At 41.0% G+C, this 18,632-nt stretch overlaps 1 protein-coding gene across 5 annotated transcripts in view; it reads left to right on the forward strand.

Annotated features, from left to right (window-relative positions):
* Positions 1-18,632, forward strand: part of LOC139537577 (cell adhesion molecule 1-like) — a 526,303-nt gene that overhangs the window by 466,633 nt on the left and 41,038 nt on the right. For 3 of the 5 annotated variants that reach the window (XM_071339048.1, XM_071339050.1, XM_071339052.1), the window contains one exon: positions 16,147-16,179. The exons of the other annotated variants lie outside the window; for them this stretch is intronic. In XM_071339048.1, coding sequence (XP_071195149.1) covers positions 16,147-16,179 — 33 coding nt within the window. The remainder of the gene's footprint in view (positions 1-16,146; positions 16,180-18,632) is intronic. 5 annotated transcript variants of the gene reach the window in all.

Here is an 18,632-nt window from a genome sequence, read left to right on the forward strand (position 1 = left end):
AGTAATTTTGACTCCAATATTCTAACAGTCTAATAATTTATTTAAATTTTATTTAACCTTTATTTAACCAGGTAGGCTAGTTGAGAACAAGTTCTCATTTGCAACTGCGACCTGGCCAAGATAAGGTAAAGCAGTTCGACACATACAACAACACAGAGTTACACATGGAATAAACAAACATACAATCAATAATACAGTAGGAAAATCTATATACAGCATGTGCAAATGAGGTAGGATAAGAGAGGTAAGGCAATAAATAGGCAATGGTGGCAAAGTAATTACAATATAGCAATTAAACACTGGAATGGTAGGATGTGCAGAGGATGAATGTGCAAGTTGAGATACTGGGGTGCAAAGGAGCAAGATAATTTTTTTTTTTTTAAATACAGTATGGGGATGCGGTAGATTGGATGGGCTATTCAGATGGGCTATGTACAGGGGTAGTGATCTTTGATCTGCTCTGACAGCTGGTGCTTAAAGCTAGTGAGGGAGGTAAGAGTCTCCAGCTTCAGAGATTAATAAATAATAAACACATTTCATATACAGTATGCTATCGTAAAACAAATATTTTGGTTGTGTTTATGAAGGTCTTGAGTAACATTAGAATACAAAAATAATTCAAAGAACACAATAGCTTTTTAATTCGTTAATGTTAATATAGGCTATCTGTTTCCATGTGCTCAAGTGTGGAGCGCATGGAACAGTGGTTATTCTTGGAAAAAGTTACATTTTGAAATAGAGCTCATCTCTTCAATTTGGTAGTATTTTAATTGTTTTGGAAACCTCAGACTCTGCTCTTTCTGATACTATACTGTATATAAATAAAAACGTCTTACCTTCATGTGACTTAAACAAGTAACTTCTTGGAAATTACGTGTCCTCTTAACTTCTTATCAAAATTCTAAAAGCATACGTGTGTTAAATATACTTATTTTGGAAAGTTCAAGGATGGAAGGGGGCATGACTTTAAAAATGGCAGAGATATTTACATTTGTAATTCATATTAAGAAAAATAGTGTTAAAACACAAACTCAGATCTCAACGATCAGACATACAAATGAACAGACTGTCTGGCTGCCATCTTGGATTATATTTTTGTGTTCCTACTGGAGAGGCTCAGGGTCCCTCCCACTGCAACTCGAGGCTGTCAATGGCACTCCTCAGAGCTGCCCGCTTGCGCCCATCACAATTCTCTCTAAAATGTTCACCCGCTTTCTCTCTCCCTCTCTCTTTCTCCCTTTCTCTCCCTCTCACCATCTCCCTCTCCCTTCTCCCCCTCTCTCTCCTCTCTCTCTCGTTGCTCCCACAATCTTATCATGATCTGGGGCTGTATCCCGTCCTGTCTGACTCCTTTGTGTTTCCTAAGGGGTGACAATGACGCCCTATTTTCAAACGCTCAGACAAGAAAGCTGGGACTGGGACAGGCGGACGACTCCCTTCTCTTCCATTCACATTCATATATTGTAGCGCCATAGACTCTTCTTTTCTCTAGTGAGGTGCGTCTCACTTCGACCAGAAAAGTTCAGGTCCCTTGCCACTCCTCAAAATATATTTGCCTTATGCAAAAGCGATATGGAAAAAGTTAACTGTCACCTTGCGCTGTCGCGAGAATGCATTCACAATGACCTCGACAGTTAGCGGTAAAGTGATATGTTAAAGTTCAGATCGGTGCTCGACTAAACTTTTGTTAGCCTTTGGAGCCGGCGTTGTAAATGCTGAGCACTGATGTTATCATTGCATGGAGTCACTCGTTTGATCCTATTTCCTGTTAAGGCTATTATACAGAAAGGAGTTAGATTGATACATTTAGCTCTGATCTCTCCCCTGCCTTTCTTGTATCATCTTGTACCTGATGCAATGAACAGGCAATAGATTTTATTTTTCTGTTGCAACTCATGCTACCTTAGCTCACCAGTTACTGCAGATTCAATGTTTCTCCTTACTACTGCATAGGCTTACTTTTAAGCCCCCCAAACAAAACAGACTTGAATTGTTTTTTGTCTTGGAGAAACACTGACAAGATACCAATGGGTCCTCTAGATCTGGGACCGCATGTACTTACCTAGTGCTGATCTAGGATTAGTTTTGCCTTTGAGGTAAAAATGAATAAGACTACATGGACAGGGGGACCTGATCCTAGATCAGCGCTTCTACTGTGAGACGCTTTTTGACAACGAGCCCTAGTATTTGCAGGCTGCCAGCTGATCTATAATTGATGTTGAAACATTCTGTTAAGTGAGTAATGGACATGGATGTGACCTGTCACTATCGCCAACTGTCACAAATCATTAGTCAACTCTATTATTAGGTCAATACGACATCTCGGTTGCCATACTATTGTGGACTAACTATAACCATTTGATTGTATTAGATTTTCAACTTAGTGCCACATAAAGCCATCTGCAACGGTTAGTAAATGCACGATTCTCTCTTCATAATGACACTCATTGTCAGAAACAGTTGCTAAAGGCCATTTTTGGCATTGCAATTTCAAATCTCCTGATTGTGCTTAAACAAAACAACACTTTACAACTGGTGTTTGAGCAGAGCAGCCTTGAACTAGAAATCCAATCAAAGTCTCTGACAGACCTTTCTCCGCACGGTTGGAACAAATCTAGACTGGGAAAAAACAGGCATTGTGCTCGATTATGCCATCTGATTGGATTAAGTGAAAGACCAAAGACCTAATAACGATGCTGATTAGTTACACCTTCTACTCACACCAAACAAGTGGGTGTGTCTAAGTAGGCTGTTACCTGCTTTGTCAGACTCATGTAATCTAGTATCGCAATAAAATAATATGAGGTGTTTTATTGTTCAACCGGTGGATACTTTGAAGAATCTAAAATCTGAAATATATTTTGCTTTGTTTAACACTTTTTTGGTTACTAGATGATTCCATAATTTTGATGTCTTCACTATTATTCTACAATGTAGAAAATAGTAAAAATAAAGAAAATCCATTGAATGAGTAGGCGTATCCAAACTTTTGACTGGTACTGTATGTCACTAGTAGTAAACGTATATAATGGGGAATTGATAAAAAGAGTAGTTCAAGACATATCGAAAGGGAGGATGAATGCAATTGAAAGAACCTTAATTTATCATATTTTCTACTGTTTTTATTTGTCTGCTTTATGTATACTGAACAAAAATATAAACACAACATGTAAAGTGTTGGTCCCATGTTTCATGAGCTGAAATAAAAAAATCCCTGACATTTTCCATACGCACAAAAAGCTTGTTTTGCTCAAATTTTATGTACAAATTTGTTTACACCCCAGTTAGTGAGCATTTCTCCTCTGCCAAGATAATCCATCCACCTGACAGGTGTGGCATATCAAGAAGCTGATTAAACAGCATGATCATTACACAGGTGCATCTTGTGCTGGGGACAATAAAAGGCCACTTTAAAATGTGCAGTTTTGTCACGCAATACAATGCCACAGATGTCTTAAGTTTTGAGGAAGCTTGTAATTGGCATGCTGACTGCAGGAGTGTCCACCAGAGCTGTTGCCAGAGAATTGAATGTTAATTTCTCTACCATATGCCGCCTCCAACGTTGTTTTAGAGAATTTGGCAGTACGCCCACTCGGCCTCACAACCACAGACCACGTGTAACCACGCCAGCCCAGGATCTTCACATTCAGCTTCATCACCTGCGGGATTGTCTGAGACCAGCCACCCGGACAGCGGATGAAACTGAGGGATATTTCTGTCTGTAATAAAGCCCTTTTGAGGGAAAAACTCATTCTGATTGGCTGTGCCTGGCTCCCAAGTGGGTGGGCCTATGCCCTCCCATGCCCAACAATGGCTGTGTTCTTCTGCCCATTCATGTGAAATCCATAGATTAGGGCCTAATTCATTTATTTCAATTGACTGATTTCCTTACATGAACTTTAACTGGAAATTGTTGCAAGCTGCGATAATATTTTTGTTCAGTGTAAGTTTCTAACGGAGATTTACATTTCTGTCACATATGGAACCACTGTCATCAAGTGCGCTGTTTAGAATAGAGTTTTCCCGCAAATTACATTTTGGCAAGTGTTTGAAAATGAGGAGTTGCATATTCTGTTAAGATGAATTACCATAATCTCAATGTGATTTGAGCACAGTGGATGGACGCCCTAATGGATTATGCTCCCAAAAGATGTTTATTAAATGGACAGTGAATTCAAATCTTCCTGGTCCCGTTGTCCGGTGACACATTTTCCTAACGGAAACCCTGACACACACATACCCCAATGAGTTGGAAGCAATGGGTCAGCCGCAGTACAGCATTCCTGCACGATTATAGACGTTAATGCACTGAACATTTACTGAGAATGAAGTTTACTTATGCAGGAACGCAGTGACAAACTTAACTTGCACATGCTGTAGACATACTGCACTGTAAATAATGATGACACATTGTTCCTATGTTGTTGCACTTAATAAAGTGGAACTCAACATGGCAGACTCGTCATTATTAGAAAGATAAACCCCATTTACGGGTATCTTTCCCAGGCCGTCTTTTTGCTTTTAGCTTTTAACATTATTCCTGTGTATTTAGATGTGAGGGAACAGTCTCTTATGGACGTTATGCGCTCTGCCGGCTGATTATATTTCTCCACAAGCGCAGATGCGTATAGATCAGAGGCAGTAGCGGCAAGCAAATCTATCAAAGCCCCCGCGGGGTAGATGCCACTTAGAAATGTAATACATTTTTGATAAACTGGCTATAAGGAGACTGGAATGGGGGTATGCTGCACTTTTATAAAAATCTATTATAGCCTCAACTCAAGACTAAGGCGCTCAGCGGCTTCAGGAGGTGACATTTAGATATTACTAAATTGCCATTTACACAGCAAATAAATGGCTATATGGAAGGACCTTGCTCACTACCATCCGCACGAGGGACAGATGTCATTAATAAAATTTAAAAAATGCCCTCTAAACACAGCTCCGAAATGTATGTTTATCGATATTTAGCCTTTTTTTTTTTTTGCTTTTAAAAAGCTTTTACAAATGTGATTAAAGGCCAAAGCTCGATCTCGTTCTATCTGTACGTCTCCATTTTTACCCTCTCCCATCTACTTTATCCCTCCCTTTATCTCGCATTCTTTTTGGTCCTATTCCCAAAGCATTCTTCCTACCAAATCTTTCTTTCAGCTTCCCTTATTCTTGCCCTCCCTCTTTGTATTGTTTCCCTCCATTTCTTCTGTTCCCTTATTCGTTCCCTCCATCTCCTTCTCTATCTTTATGTCAGTCAGAAAGGCAAAGCAAGAGCTTTTCCGCTTGACATGCAGCGTTTTGTGCTGGCCCTGTCCTAAGGGCAGGCCGTTGTCCTTTTGGTAGTCAGGGGCAACAGTAGTTATTGTCATCTCTAATGTCATCTCTAATGCGGACCCACTCCTGTTTGGAAAAGTCCACAGATACCAAGACACTCAGTCATCTAGAACACTCCCTACCTCTATCTTTCCTGCTCTCTCTTCATACACCTCTCTAGCATTCTCTCTGGCTCCCTCTCTCTCCTACTCTCCCCTCTCTTTCTCCATCCCTTGCTCTCCTTCCCACCCTCCCCTTACTTCTTCGCTCCCTTTCTCTCTCAGCTTAAATACAGTATATGACTAATGATGTACCAAAACGAGACGTCAGAGAATTACAGTCAGCTCAACCCAGCAACGTAAATAGACACTCGTAAAGCAGCGTTTGGGAGACAGAAAAAGCCATTAATAAAATGTACCCCCGCTAATAAAACGGAAATGAATTAGGAGACCGAGGTGCAACCGCCTGTTAATTGATGAAAAGCTATAAACAGAGACGGCAACCAATTCATTTCACCCCCCTCCAAACACAAAAACATAAAAACGACGACAACAACAAAAACGCTTTTGTCAATACTTAAATTGCATAAACACCATCTGGTAAACTGATTTTGGGATTGAACAAATGAATTGCCCTTGCCTGCACAAGCACTTGCAAGATAGAGTTGTCCATTTCTCTTGATTCTTTTCAGCAGCATAAAGCAGGGACAGAGAGTGATGGCTCGCCGGCAGAGGATGGGCTAATTCACTAAAGGTCAATTGCTTTACAATGGGGGAAAACAACAACTGCAGTTGTGTGATACACCGCTCATTGAGCGCATCCCGCTGAATTTATTAGGCTTAGCAACATGCAAACACAGAAATGCACCCAATACGTCTTTTTTATGTAGAGGTATATTGTTATTTGAGGCAATGTTTGCACTCCATGATGGCTCCAAGGAGATGGAAGTCATAAAGCAGGCTGGGGAAGGTAATCAGCTAGCTAGGCCTGAATCACCTACGTCCTACAACAATGAAGCTTGGTGTGCGTGTGAGCATCAACAGAAGGATTGATTCTTACATTTTTGTTGTATTTACACCTTGATTTGAATGGACATTCTCTGATAATTGATGTCAATTAAGCAAGATAATTGATGTCAAGTTAATTTAAATATAGAATGTTGGGACTATTATGATTAATATAATCTGTGGCCAAAGCAATGTCATTCTGTAGTGATTGCTGTAACCACCCACTAACAGAATAAGAATACACTATACAGTGCTGTCGGAAAGTATTCAGACCCCTTGACTTTCTACATTTTGTTACGTTACAGCCTTATTCTGAAATGTATTAGATATTTTTTTCACACACAATACCCCATAATGACAAAGCGAAAACACGTTTTTAGAATGTTTTGCACATGAATTAAAACTAAAAAACAGAAATAGCTTATTTACATAAGTATTCAGACCCTTTGCTATGAGACTCGAAATTGAGCTCAGGTGCATCCTGTTTCCATTGATCATCCTTGATGTTTCTACAACTTGATTGGTCAATTCAATTGATTGAACATTATTTGGAAAGGCACACACCTGTCTATATAAGGTCCCACAGTTGACAGTGCATGTCAAAGCAAAAACCAAGCCATGAGGTCGAAACAATTATCCGAGCTCCGAGACAAGATTGGGTCAAGGCACAGATCTGGGTAAAGGTACCAAAAAAATGTCTGCAGCATTGAAGTTCCCCAAGAACACAGTGGCCTCCATCATTCTTAAATGGGAGAAGTTAGGAACCTCCGACAATCTTCCGCCCGGCCAAACTGAGCAATCGGGGAGAAGGGCCTTGGTCAGGGAGGTGACCAAGACCCCCGATGGTCACACTGACAGAGCACCAGAGTTCCTCTGTGGAGATGGGAGAACCTTCCATAAGGACAACCATCTCTGTAGCACTCCACCAATCAGGCCTTTATGGTAGAGTGGCCAGACGGAAGCCACTCCTCAGTAAAAGTCACATGACATCCCGCTTGGAGTTTGCGAAAAAGCACCTAAAGACTCTGACCATGAGAAACAAGTAGCATCATGCTGCCACCACCAGCGGCAGCGACTGGGAGACTAGTCAGGATCGAGGCAAAGATGAACGGAGCAAAGTACAGGGAGATTCTTGATGAAAACCTGCTCCAGAGTGCTCAGGCCCTCAAAATGGGGCAAAGGTTCACCTTCCAACAGGACAACGACACTAAACACACAGCCAAGACAACTCAGGAGTGGCTTCGGGACAAGTCTCTGAATGTCCTTGAGTGGCCCAGCCAGAGGCAGGACTTGAACCCGATCGAACATCTCTGGAGAGACCTGGAAGTACCTGTGCAGCAACGCTCCCCATCCAACCGGACAGAGCTTGAGAGGATCTGCAGAGAAGAATGGGAGAAACTCCCCAAGGTGTACCAAGCTTGTAGCGTCATACCCAAGAAGACTTGATGCTGTAATTGCTGCCAAAGGTGCTTCAACAAAGTACTGAGTAAAGGGTTTTTAATACTTACGTAAATGTGTTGTTTCATTTTTATTTAAAAAATGTAATTAGCAAACATTTCTAAAAACCTGTTTTTGCTTTGTCATTATGGGCTATTGTGTGTGTTTAATTTTTTTTTAAATGAATAAGGCTGTAACGTAACAAAATGTGGAAAAAGTCATGGTGTCTGAATACTTTCCGAAGGCACTGTATATAGAAAAGTATATGGACACCCCTTCAAATTTCAGCCACACCCATTTGACAGGTATATAAAATTGAGCACGCCGCCATGCAATCTCCATAGACAAAAATTGGCAGTAGAATGGCCTTACTGTAGAGCTCAGTGACTTTCAACGTGGCACCGTCATAGGATGTCACCTTTCCAAAAAGTCTGTAAATCAAATGTCTGCCCTGCTAGAGCTGCCCCGGTCAATGTTAAGTGCTGTTATTGTGAAATGGTAACTTCTAGGTGCAACAACGGCTCAGCAATCTCACAGAACGGGGCCGCTGAGTTCTGAAGCGCGTAGCGGGTAAAAATCGTCTGTTCTCGGTTGCGACACTCACTACAGAGTTCCAGACTGCCTCTGGAAGCAATGTCAGCACAAGAACTGTTCATCTGGAGCTTCATGAAATGGGTTTCCATGGCTGAGCAGCCACACACAAGCCTAAGATCACAATGTGCAATCCGACGAACAAATCTGTGTTTGGGAGATACCAGAATAACGCTACTTGCCCCGATGCATAGTGCCAACTGTAAGGTTTGGTGGAGGAGGAGTAATGGTTTGGGGCTGTTGTTCATGGTTCCGGCTAGACCCCTTAGTGCCAGTGAAGGGATATCTTAACGCTACAGCATATAATGAAGTTCTAGACGATTCTGTGCTTCCAACTTTGTGGCAAGAGTATTGGGAAGGCCCTTTTCTGTTTCAGTAGGACAATGCCCCCGTGCACAAAGCGAGGTCCATACAGAAATGGTTTGTCGAGATCGGTGTGGAAGAACATGACTGGCCTGAACAGAGCCCTGACCTCAACCCCATTGAACACCTTTGGGATGAATTGGAACGCCGACTGGGAGCCCGGCCTAATTGCCCAACATCAGTGCCCGACCTCACTAATGTTCTTGTGGCTGAATGGAAGCAAGTCCAGGTAGCAATGTTCCAACATCTAGTGGAAAGCCTTCCCAGAAGAGTGGAGGCTGTTATAGCAGCAAAGGCGGGACCAACTCCATATTAACACTCATGTTTTTGGAATGAGATGTTCGACAAGCAGGTGTCCACATACTTTTGGTCATGTAGTGTTTATCCAGAGGGTCATATCATAGTATCTTTCCTCAGATAATGTACTCCACTAAAGATTAGTATTTTTACCAATTATGTAGAGTTAAAAAATAGTTTGGTAAACGCTGATCACCATTCGCAGTGAGTAAAGTAATGCTTTCAATAATTGTTTTCACAAAAGGTGGGTAAACACTTTGCAAAAACATTTTACGCCTAATGTATTCTCCCTAACGAAAAATTGAAAAACCCCTACAAAAATGTCAGATAATTATAATCCACATAATAATTCACGTTTCCTGTTGCTGCAGGATTACTTTCCCTCTGTGAGAAATTGGTCAAATTAAGATTGCAGATCTGTATGAGTGTTTACCCTCCACTACACCACTGATTTTGACTCTTATCAAACCCATATCAAGCCTCCTGGACTAAAAAGCATGATATAACTGTGGGCATTTTACTTCTACAGTGCAGACACTGGTTCCAGTGGGGATTCTCTCCTATGTACTGTCAACCAGAACAGATTTTGCAGTGGTTGTGGTGCAGTGGTATTATCAGTAGCCCGTTGTCACGTCTGCTGATGTCAGCAAGGACGCTAGTGCCTCAGGTGACCTGCGACACAAGGCAAGAGAGAGAAAGGGAGAAGGGGGAGGAGGAGGTCCGAATCATGGGCTGGCGATAGCTCATCAGTAGACATATTGACCGGCTGGTGCAGCAGTCACAGCCAAGTAATGGGGTTAGCAGACATCCAGGGGCCACCAATGATTGAGGGTTGCAGAGACAGATGCTTTATTGTATTGCTTGATTTGAATGAGCAGCGATATATTACTACCGCATAGCAGGCTAGTGTAGCACACATAACCAGGACACATCCCTAGCGGAGCCCTTTGAGCAGCCCCTCCAGCTGTTTTAGGAGGACTGCTTAGAGCCCGTCTTTCCCGAAAAGATTTTACTAGACCTCAAACAGAGGCTGTGATGTCATACTACGTCTTAAAATGTAGAACGATTTGACTGTGCCAGACGTTTGATTCTCTTTTCTTCATGCCTACTTGTTTCAGGACACTGTCATTGAACCGCACCGTCTTTCTCTTCCCTCCTTCCTGAGGACACGCAGTCTGCTCCTCTTTGATAACTCATTCTACTTTCAAGTGTACCAGAGGTGATCAGGCCTACAATCAGCCCAATTAAGGAAGCGCTAGTAAAAAGCGAACAGTGAAGCAGTGAACCCTTTTTAAAAGGTCAGAATACATTTTAAAGAGCAGGCCGAGGAGGTGAAACAGTGGCCGTGTCCGAAATCTTGCTTGCCTACTACTTATTTAAACTGCATACTGTCTACTAATCGTACTACATACTATTAAACAACACGTATCAGCATACTGATACGGCTCATCCTACTAAGAATGCGTAGTCTAACGCTCAATTACGTTGATTCCCGTCATTCGTTAATTTTGGTGCAGCTCGTCCCCTCAGCTGATTATCAGCTGTTGACAAACACACGTCTCAAAAGACGATTCTTATCCTCAATAGTGTGCAGCGAATTCTACTAGATGAAAAGCCGAAATTAGTATGACATCCTGGCATTTAACTTTTCTGCGCTACGGATACCGAATACGGGTTCACTTTCCTAAACAACCGCTGAATTGCAGGGCGCCATATTCAAAGATATTCCTAAAAATATTTATAATCATGCAATCACAAGTGAAATATACCAAAACACAGCTTAGCTTGTTGTTAATCCACCTATCGTGTCAGATTTTGAAAATATATTTTACAGCAAAAGAAATCCAAGCTTTTGTGAGTGTAGCTTTCAATGCTATAACAGCTTAGCCTTATATTAGCTTGGTAGCTTGGTCACGAAAGTAAGAAAAGCAATAAAATTAATCGCTTACCTTTGATAATCTTCGGGTGTTTCCACTCACGAGACTCCCAGTTACACAACAAATGTTATTTTTGTTCGGTAAATATTACTTTTATCACAAAAAAACGCTATTTGGGTTGCGCATTATTTTGAGAAAACAAAAGCCGTGTTCCGTTCGACAAATCCCAAAAAGTATCCGAAATGGTCGTAGAAACATTTTAAATGTTTTTTATAATCAAACCTCAGGTTGTCTTTAACAAACATAATCGATAATATTTCAACCGGAGCATAACCTATTCATTAAGAGAGGACACCTGACCTCTTTTGAAACATCTAAATGTCTAAAGCCTGGTCACAGCATGAGGAAGCCATTGGTAAAAGAATATGGTTGATACCTCTTTAAATGGAGGTTAGACAGGCCAGGAAACAAAGATTTTTTTTTTTTAAATATCACTTCCGGGTTACTTTTTCTCAGGATTTCGCTTGCAGAATAAGTATTATTTTTCTCACAGACAATATTTTGACAGTTTTGGAGTGTTTTCTATCCTAATCTGTAAATTATATGCATATTCTACGATCTAGGCCAGAGAAAATGTCCGTTTACGTTGGGTACGTTATTTTTTTAAATGTTTTTTTTTTTTTATCTGACCCCTAGCGATAAGAGGTTTTAAAGCATACTCAAAATTTCACATAATATATATAATATTTTTTGCATAACCAAAATGCCTACTATTTAGAACGCAAGTACGCGTATTCGGACACAGCCAGTGGCTTCGCTGAGAAGCTCCTCAAGTGATTATGCTAAAGAGCTGTCATCCTAACTGGAGGCCTGTGGCATTACTTAACACAGACTACAATGTGTTTCTTCTGGAGGACCATAGGAATAGTCTCTGATAGGGACTTTATCTGGTCTTGCCTTCTGAGATCTCTACCCGTTCCCTGTTCCTTTGGCAATAAATACGAGGGAGGCGAAGCGTTAACTCTCGTGTCCCTGACGGTTTGATATGTAGAAGTGTAGAGAAGCCTGCACTCCTTGGCACAGCGCAATGATGCAACATGAGAGGTAGTGAGAAGAGTGGTATGGAAAGTGAGAACACCTCCCTCCACTCACTCTCTTATGTCTACAGTAGATAAGAAAGGGAAACGGAGTCAACATGGGTGGTCTGTTTACATATACCTCTGGAAATGCATCCAGACCCGACTTAACCATGACTGAGATGGTCAAACCTGTCAGAATTAGATATGTTTGATACATATATTGTTGTTATGTTACCAATATTGACACATTGACCTTGTTCACGTGATTTATGATGTGCTAGATAGTATCTGTTTTTGTTGACAGGTTTCTCAACAACAAACCTAACATTGGTTGGGTACAGGCCTGCTTTGATAAACAGTGAGAAACCATGTTACCTGACAGGCTGCTTTGATTGGCAAGCAGACATCTCCATGCATTTCTAAAAGCAGCCGAGTCCTCCGTGTTTCATCCCAGGATGTCCCAAATGGCCCTATTTTCACTATATAATTCACTACTACAGTGCCTTCAGAAATGTAAAATTGATTACATTGAGATTTTGTGCCACTGATCTACACACAATAGCCCACAATGTCAAAGTGGATTTTTTTGTGAGAATTTGTTACAAATTAAAAATTAAAAGCTGAAATGTCTATTCAACCCCTTCGTTATGGCAAGCCTAAATTTGTTCATGAGTAAACATTTGCTTAACAAGTCACATAATACATTGCATGGACTCACTCTTATTTTTTGTCATTACCCCATCCCTTTACCCCACACATACAATTATCTGTAAGGTACCTCAAGTAGTGCATTTCAAGCACAAGACTAGGGGGGTTTCCAATGCCTCGCAAAGGACACTTATTGGTAGATGGGTAAAAAATAAAAAATTAACAGACACAAAGATACAGGCGTCCTTCCTAACTCAGTTGCCGGAGAGAAAGGAAACCGCTCAGGGATTTCACCATGAGGCCAATGGGGATTTTCAAACAGTTACAGAGTTTAATGGCTGTGATGGGAGAAAACTGAGGCTGGATCAACAACATTGTAGTTACTCCACAATACTAACCTAAATGACAGAGTGAAAAGAAGGAAGTTTTACAGAATAAAAATATTCCAAAACATGCATTCTATTTGCAATAAGGCACTAAAGTAATACTGCAAAAAATGTGGGAAAGAAATTAACTTTTTGTCCTGAATACTAAGCATTATGTTTGGAGCAAATCCAACACAACACATCACTGAGTACAACTCTTCATATTTTCAAGCATGGTGGTGGCTGCATCATGTTATGGATATGCTCGTCGGCAAGGCCTAGGGAGTTTTTTTAGGATAAAAATAAATGGAATAGAGCTAAACACAGGCAAAATCCTAGAGGAAAACCTCTTTCAGTCGGCTTTCCAACAGACGCTGGGAGACAAATTAAAAAAATTAAGGTCAAATATACACTGGAGTTGCTTACCAAGACAACTTTGAATGTTCCTGAGTGGCCTATTTAAAGTTTTGACTTAAATCGTCTTGAAAATCTCTGGCAAGACTTGGAAATGGCTGTCTAGCAATGATCAACAACCAACTTGACAAAGCTTAAAAATAATAATAATTAAAAAAAGGCAAATATTGAACAGTCCAGGTGTGCAAAGCTCTCACCCAAAAAGACTCACAGCTGTAATCACTTCCAAAGGTGATTTTAACATGTATTGATGCAGGGGGTTGAATACTTATCTAACTAAGATACACTGCATGGCTAAAAGTATATGGACACCTGATCATTGAACATCTCAAAATCATGGGCATTAATATGGAGTTGGTCCCCCTTTTGCTGCTATTACAGCCTCCACTCTTCTGGGAACGCCTTCCGCTAGATGTTGAAACATTGCTGCGGGGACTTGCTTCCATTCAGCCACAAGAGCATTAGTGAGGTCAGGAGCTGAAGTTGCCGTTCCAATTCATCCCAAAGGTGTTCGATGGGGTTGAGGTCTGGGCTCTGTGCAGTCCAGTCAAGTTCTTCCACACCGATCTCGCCAAACCGTTTCTGTATGGACCTTGTTTTGTGCACAGGGGCATTGCCATGCTGAAACAGGAAAGTGTTGCCACAAAGTTGTAATCACAAAATCATCTAGAATGTAATTGTAAGCTGTAGCATTAAGATTTCCCGTCACTGGAACTAAGGGGCCTAGCCCGAACCATGAAAAACTGCCCGAGACCATTATTCCTCCTCCACCAAACTTTACAGTTGGCGCTATGCATTTGGGCAGGTAGCATTCTCCTGGCATCCGCCAAACCCAGATTCGTCCGTCAGACTGCCAGATGGTGAAGCTTGATTCATCACTCCAGAGTCCAATGGCGGCAAGCTTTACACCACTCCAGCCGACGCTTGGCATTGTGCATGGTGATCTTAGGCTTGTGTGCGCGGCTGCTCGACCATGAAAACCCATTTCATGAAGCTCCCGACGAGCAGTTATTGTGCTGACGTTGTTTCCAGAGGCAGTTTGGAACTCGGTAGTGAGTGTTGCAACCGAGAACAGATCATTTTTATACGTTATGCGCTTCAGCACTCGGCATTCCCGATCTGTGAGCTTGTGTGGCCTACCACTTCGCGGCTGATCAGTTGTTGCTTATAGATGTTTCCACTTCACAGTAAAAGCACTTACAGTGACCGGGTCTGCTCTAGCAGTGCAGAAATTGAACGAATAGACTTGTTGGAAAGGTGGCATCCCATATTGGGTGCCACATTGAAAGTCACTTGCTAAATCCACAAATTTGAAGGGGTGTCCACGTACTTTTGGCCACGTAGTGCATATTAGTGTTTTTTCATTTATTTTCCTTGATAAATAAAAATCTTCCACTTTGTCAAAATATTGGGTAGATAAAGAAATACTATTAAATCCAGTTTAATTCAAATTTGTAACAACAAAGCATTGGGGAAAAGTCGAGGGGTATGAATACTTTCTGAAGGCAATATGTAAAGTAATCCGATCGCAGTCAGTCCCCCTGTTCCCATCTCCCCCTACACAGATACGGTGGAGCGCAGTCAAATTGTATCTCCTTTGTTTCCTAAGATTTTGGATAAACACAGAGGAAACTGGTAAAACTCTACCCAAAATCATCAAAAGACCACAATCGGATTACAACTAGATGTTGGTTTAATCTCCCTGGAGAGGGAGCAGAATATGGAGTTACACCACACTCTTGCAGCGATTGACATTGCATAACAAGCTTTACAGTTTCCTGCACCTCGAGGTCTGATGAAGTAAAGGTCTGGTAAAGGGAAAACAACCTTTGCTTGTGTCCCCACAATGGCACTGCATGGGGACAATGACAAAGATCTTCCATGCATTAGACTAATTTGCGATAGTACATTGTGAATTTAAATGTGTACAGGCAACGGCAAAACTAATGGCTTGTTTATATTGATCCATCATGGATATTTGTAGTTGAAAGGATAAATTAAATAAACAGCAAATTCAGATTTATTGGCTGCAGAGATAGAGCAGTGCTTGTTTTATCACCTAATGTCCTCTGCAAACCACATGTAATTCATTGGAATACTCTTGATCGTGAAAATATAATATTTGTCACTGAAATATAAAAATGGATGAAGGTTTTCATATGCAGTGCTTTAGACTGCGAAAAATTGATATTTTCTCTCCTCTAAGGAACCAAAACATTTTTAATTCCTAACTCAAAGGTCCAATTGGTAGTATGCATGCCCTGTAACATTGCAGTTTGTCACATCAAGGTTAGTATGATTGCATTTGACAAAGGTTGTTTCAGCTGTTGTAATTTATTGAGATTCCCAAAGTCATGTCATATCGATCGAAATATGCACAGCCATACCGAAATATGTGAAATGTTTTCCCCAACGCCCCAGAATCACATATGTCCACAATGGACTCCAACATAATGCAGGAGTGTGTGTGTGCAGTTGTATTCTATTGATGAGCTGTCTGTGTCTCCCCTCACAGTTTGACGTACGATGTGTTTGTGCTTTATCTTTGTGCTACCTTGATTCTCTTTGATTTCCCTCAAGCCTCATGTCTTAGTCCTTGTCGTGTACTGGTCTCTAAATGCTTGCTTATGGGTTCCATTTGTTTTCTCCCTCCCTCCCGCCCCCATTTCTCCTTTTTTTGCATGCCACCTGTTCCCTTCCTCCCTCCACCACCACCACTGCTCCTCCGCTTCGCTCCTCTCCTTCACCCTCGTGTGCTCAGACACTACGCCCAGCGCTGAACCCGCAGCTCACGGTTGGTATCTCTTCCCTCCTCTTTTTCTTCTGCCCACCACAGCATGCCCCACCACAGCATGGCACCTGATTACCAGCGCTGTTTTAATGTCTTGCTCTCCTTTGATTACTCTACTGTACTCTCTGCCACTACATGAAAAGATGACTTGCTATGGTTTCATTCGTCTGTCTCTGCTTGTTTGTCTATGTGTATGTTTTTCTGTCTGTTTTTACATCTATTGCTCAATCCCAAAACATCACCTTGCCCCTACACACTTGTGTAGATCTGAAAGAATCAGAAAGGTATAGCCAATATGGTATTAGCTCCATCTTGCCCTTTGATAGGCTAGGTGGAATTTTGACAGCATTGCTGATACATATTATGTAGGCCAAATTCCCCTATAAGAGAGGAGTTAGGGGTCAATTTGGGGTTGGGCATTTGTATGACAAGCCTGCTGGTCCGTTTAGCCAGTTTGTGCTTTTAGATAACTCCTCTATGTGTTCGTAGCTTGTTATGCCAAACCTGTATGCCATGACAATGAGAGAAGAGTTAGCTACATCACATACAAAATGGGACCAGGCTATCGTATGACTATCCATCCTTTTTTCTGTCTGTCTGTCTTCCTGTCTTTCCGTCTGTCTTTCTGGCCATCAGTGTTAGAAACCCTCGCTGGTTCACCTTAAATCCAAAATCACCCCATTTGGGTTTCTTTAATCAAAATGCCCACTCGTAATCTCCATGAGGGTGCATACTTCCTTGTTGAAGTATGCCTTAAGTGTCCTCATTTTGCACCCAAAAGTAATAAATAATAACCCGCCTCAAATAATTTTTTCATTAATTTAAATTATGTGTCTGGTTTCTTAATTAAGGTGATACATCACAAACCTTTAGCTACCACTCAGGTACTCAGACAGCGTAGTTCAGTTTGACAGACAATTACCACTTTGTTTCCGTCCACATAAGGCACAAACAGCAAACTTTTCACAGAGCTCAGAAGGCAAGGCAATTTTGTATTCGGCAAAAAATAGACTTAACACTGACTGGTGTTTTTTGGAAGAAAACTACCCTTATAACCCTCGGTGTAACGTCCGTCGTTGAACGAGTGAGACCAAAGCGCAGCGTGGAAAGTGTTAATGATATTTATTTTCAAAAAACACTCAAACAAAATAACCAATGTGAAAACGAAAGCGCACAGTTCTGTAAGGCAAATAAACTATACAGAAAACAAGATCCCACAAAACCCCAAAAGAAAATGACAACTTATATATGATCCCCAATCAGAGACAACGATAGACAGCTGCCTCTGATTGGGAACCACACTCGTCCAAAACAAATAAATAGAAAACATAGATTTTCCCACCCGAGTCACACCCTGACCTAACCAAACATAGAGAATAATAAGGTCAGGGTGTGACATTCGGAGCGCATATGAATTATACATAGGGATGTACAACCTCAAGTTCATGTATTTTTAGGCACCTGTGTTGATACATCTCTCCTGTGATTATGTAGGCTAATATCTACGTAGGCTAATATGTTAATTAAACCCTTGGCCTTCATCACATTCTATCAGCTAATCCCCATTGGCTCAGAACACTCAACTCAGATCACGAGCTGTTGCTGCAGAGTTCTGACAAATATTAACCAATATTAACAGACACCAGCTAAATTTCTGTGGTCTGAAGGGATAGGTCCCTTCTATGAATTGTATTTATATGATTGAAATGACACCCACCCTTTATTCAAGATTATGCTCAGGTTATGTAAATTAGGGTTTAAGCATATGTGAAAGCGAACGTTTTTAGATAATTTATATCAAACTCAACCGTTAATCTTTTCCAGTGAAAAAGTTTAAAAGTATTTACTAAAATAAACTGAAGTAAAAAATATATTAATAATATTAACAACAAATGATTAAGGAGCAACAATAAAATAACAGTAGCGAGGCTATATACAGGGGGTACCGGTACAGAGTCAATGTGCGGGGGCACCGGTTAGACAAGGTAATTGAGGTGATATACACGTCATTTAGACATGCCACTTTAACGTTAGCTAGCTATCTAAACAATGAACTATAATCCCAATCCATAGAGTACTAGCAATACAAACCGATTGTCATTGCTAGCTAAAGTTAACCAAATAGGTTCAATGTTAGCTAGCAAGCCATCCATCGAACTTCAGCTAGCTAGCTAACAGCAAGCTTAAATTTGCAATGAAAACAACTTCCTGACAAAATTAGAAACGTATAATATCTGAAACTGTAGCTAGCTTCACGGCAGACTGCAACCCCTTTCATTAAATAAGACGTCCTGTGTCATTTCCGTTTAGTTTGCACAGAAATTCCACTGATTTCAAAACTCGGTCAACTTCTTCCGTGACAACAACACTGTTGATCGCCGTTTCTTCCCCATCACTGTCATCAGAAGACTACAATAATGTCTTCAAAAAAAATGTTTTTACCTAAATCGGAACTT

Source organism: Salvelinus alpinus, chromosome 13, assembly GCF_045679555.1.
Source record: "Salvelinus alpinus chromosome 13, SLU_Salpinus.1, whole genome shotgun sequence".
NCBI classification, from domain to species: domain Eukaryota; kingdom Metazoa; phylum Chordata; class Actinopteri; order Salmoniformes; family Salmonidae; genus Salvelinus; species Salvelinus alpinus.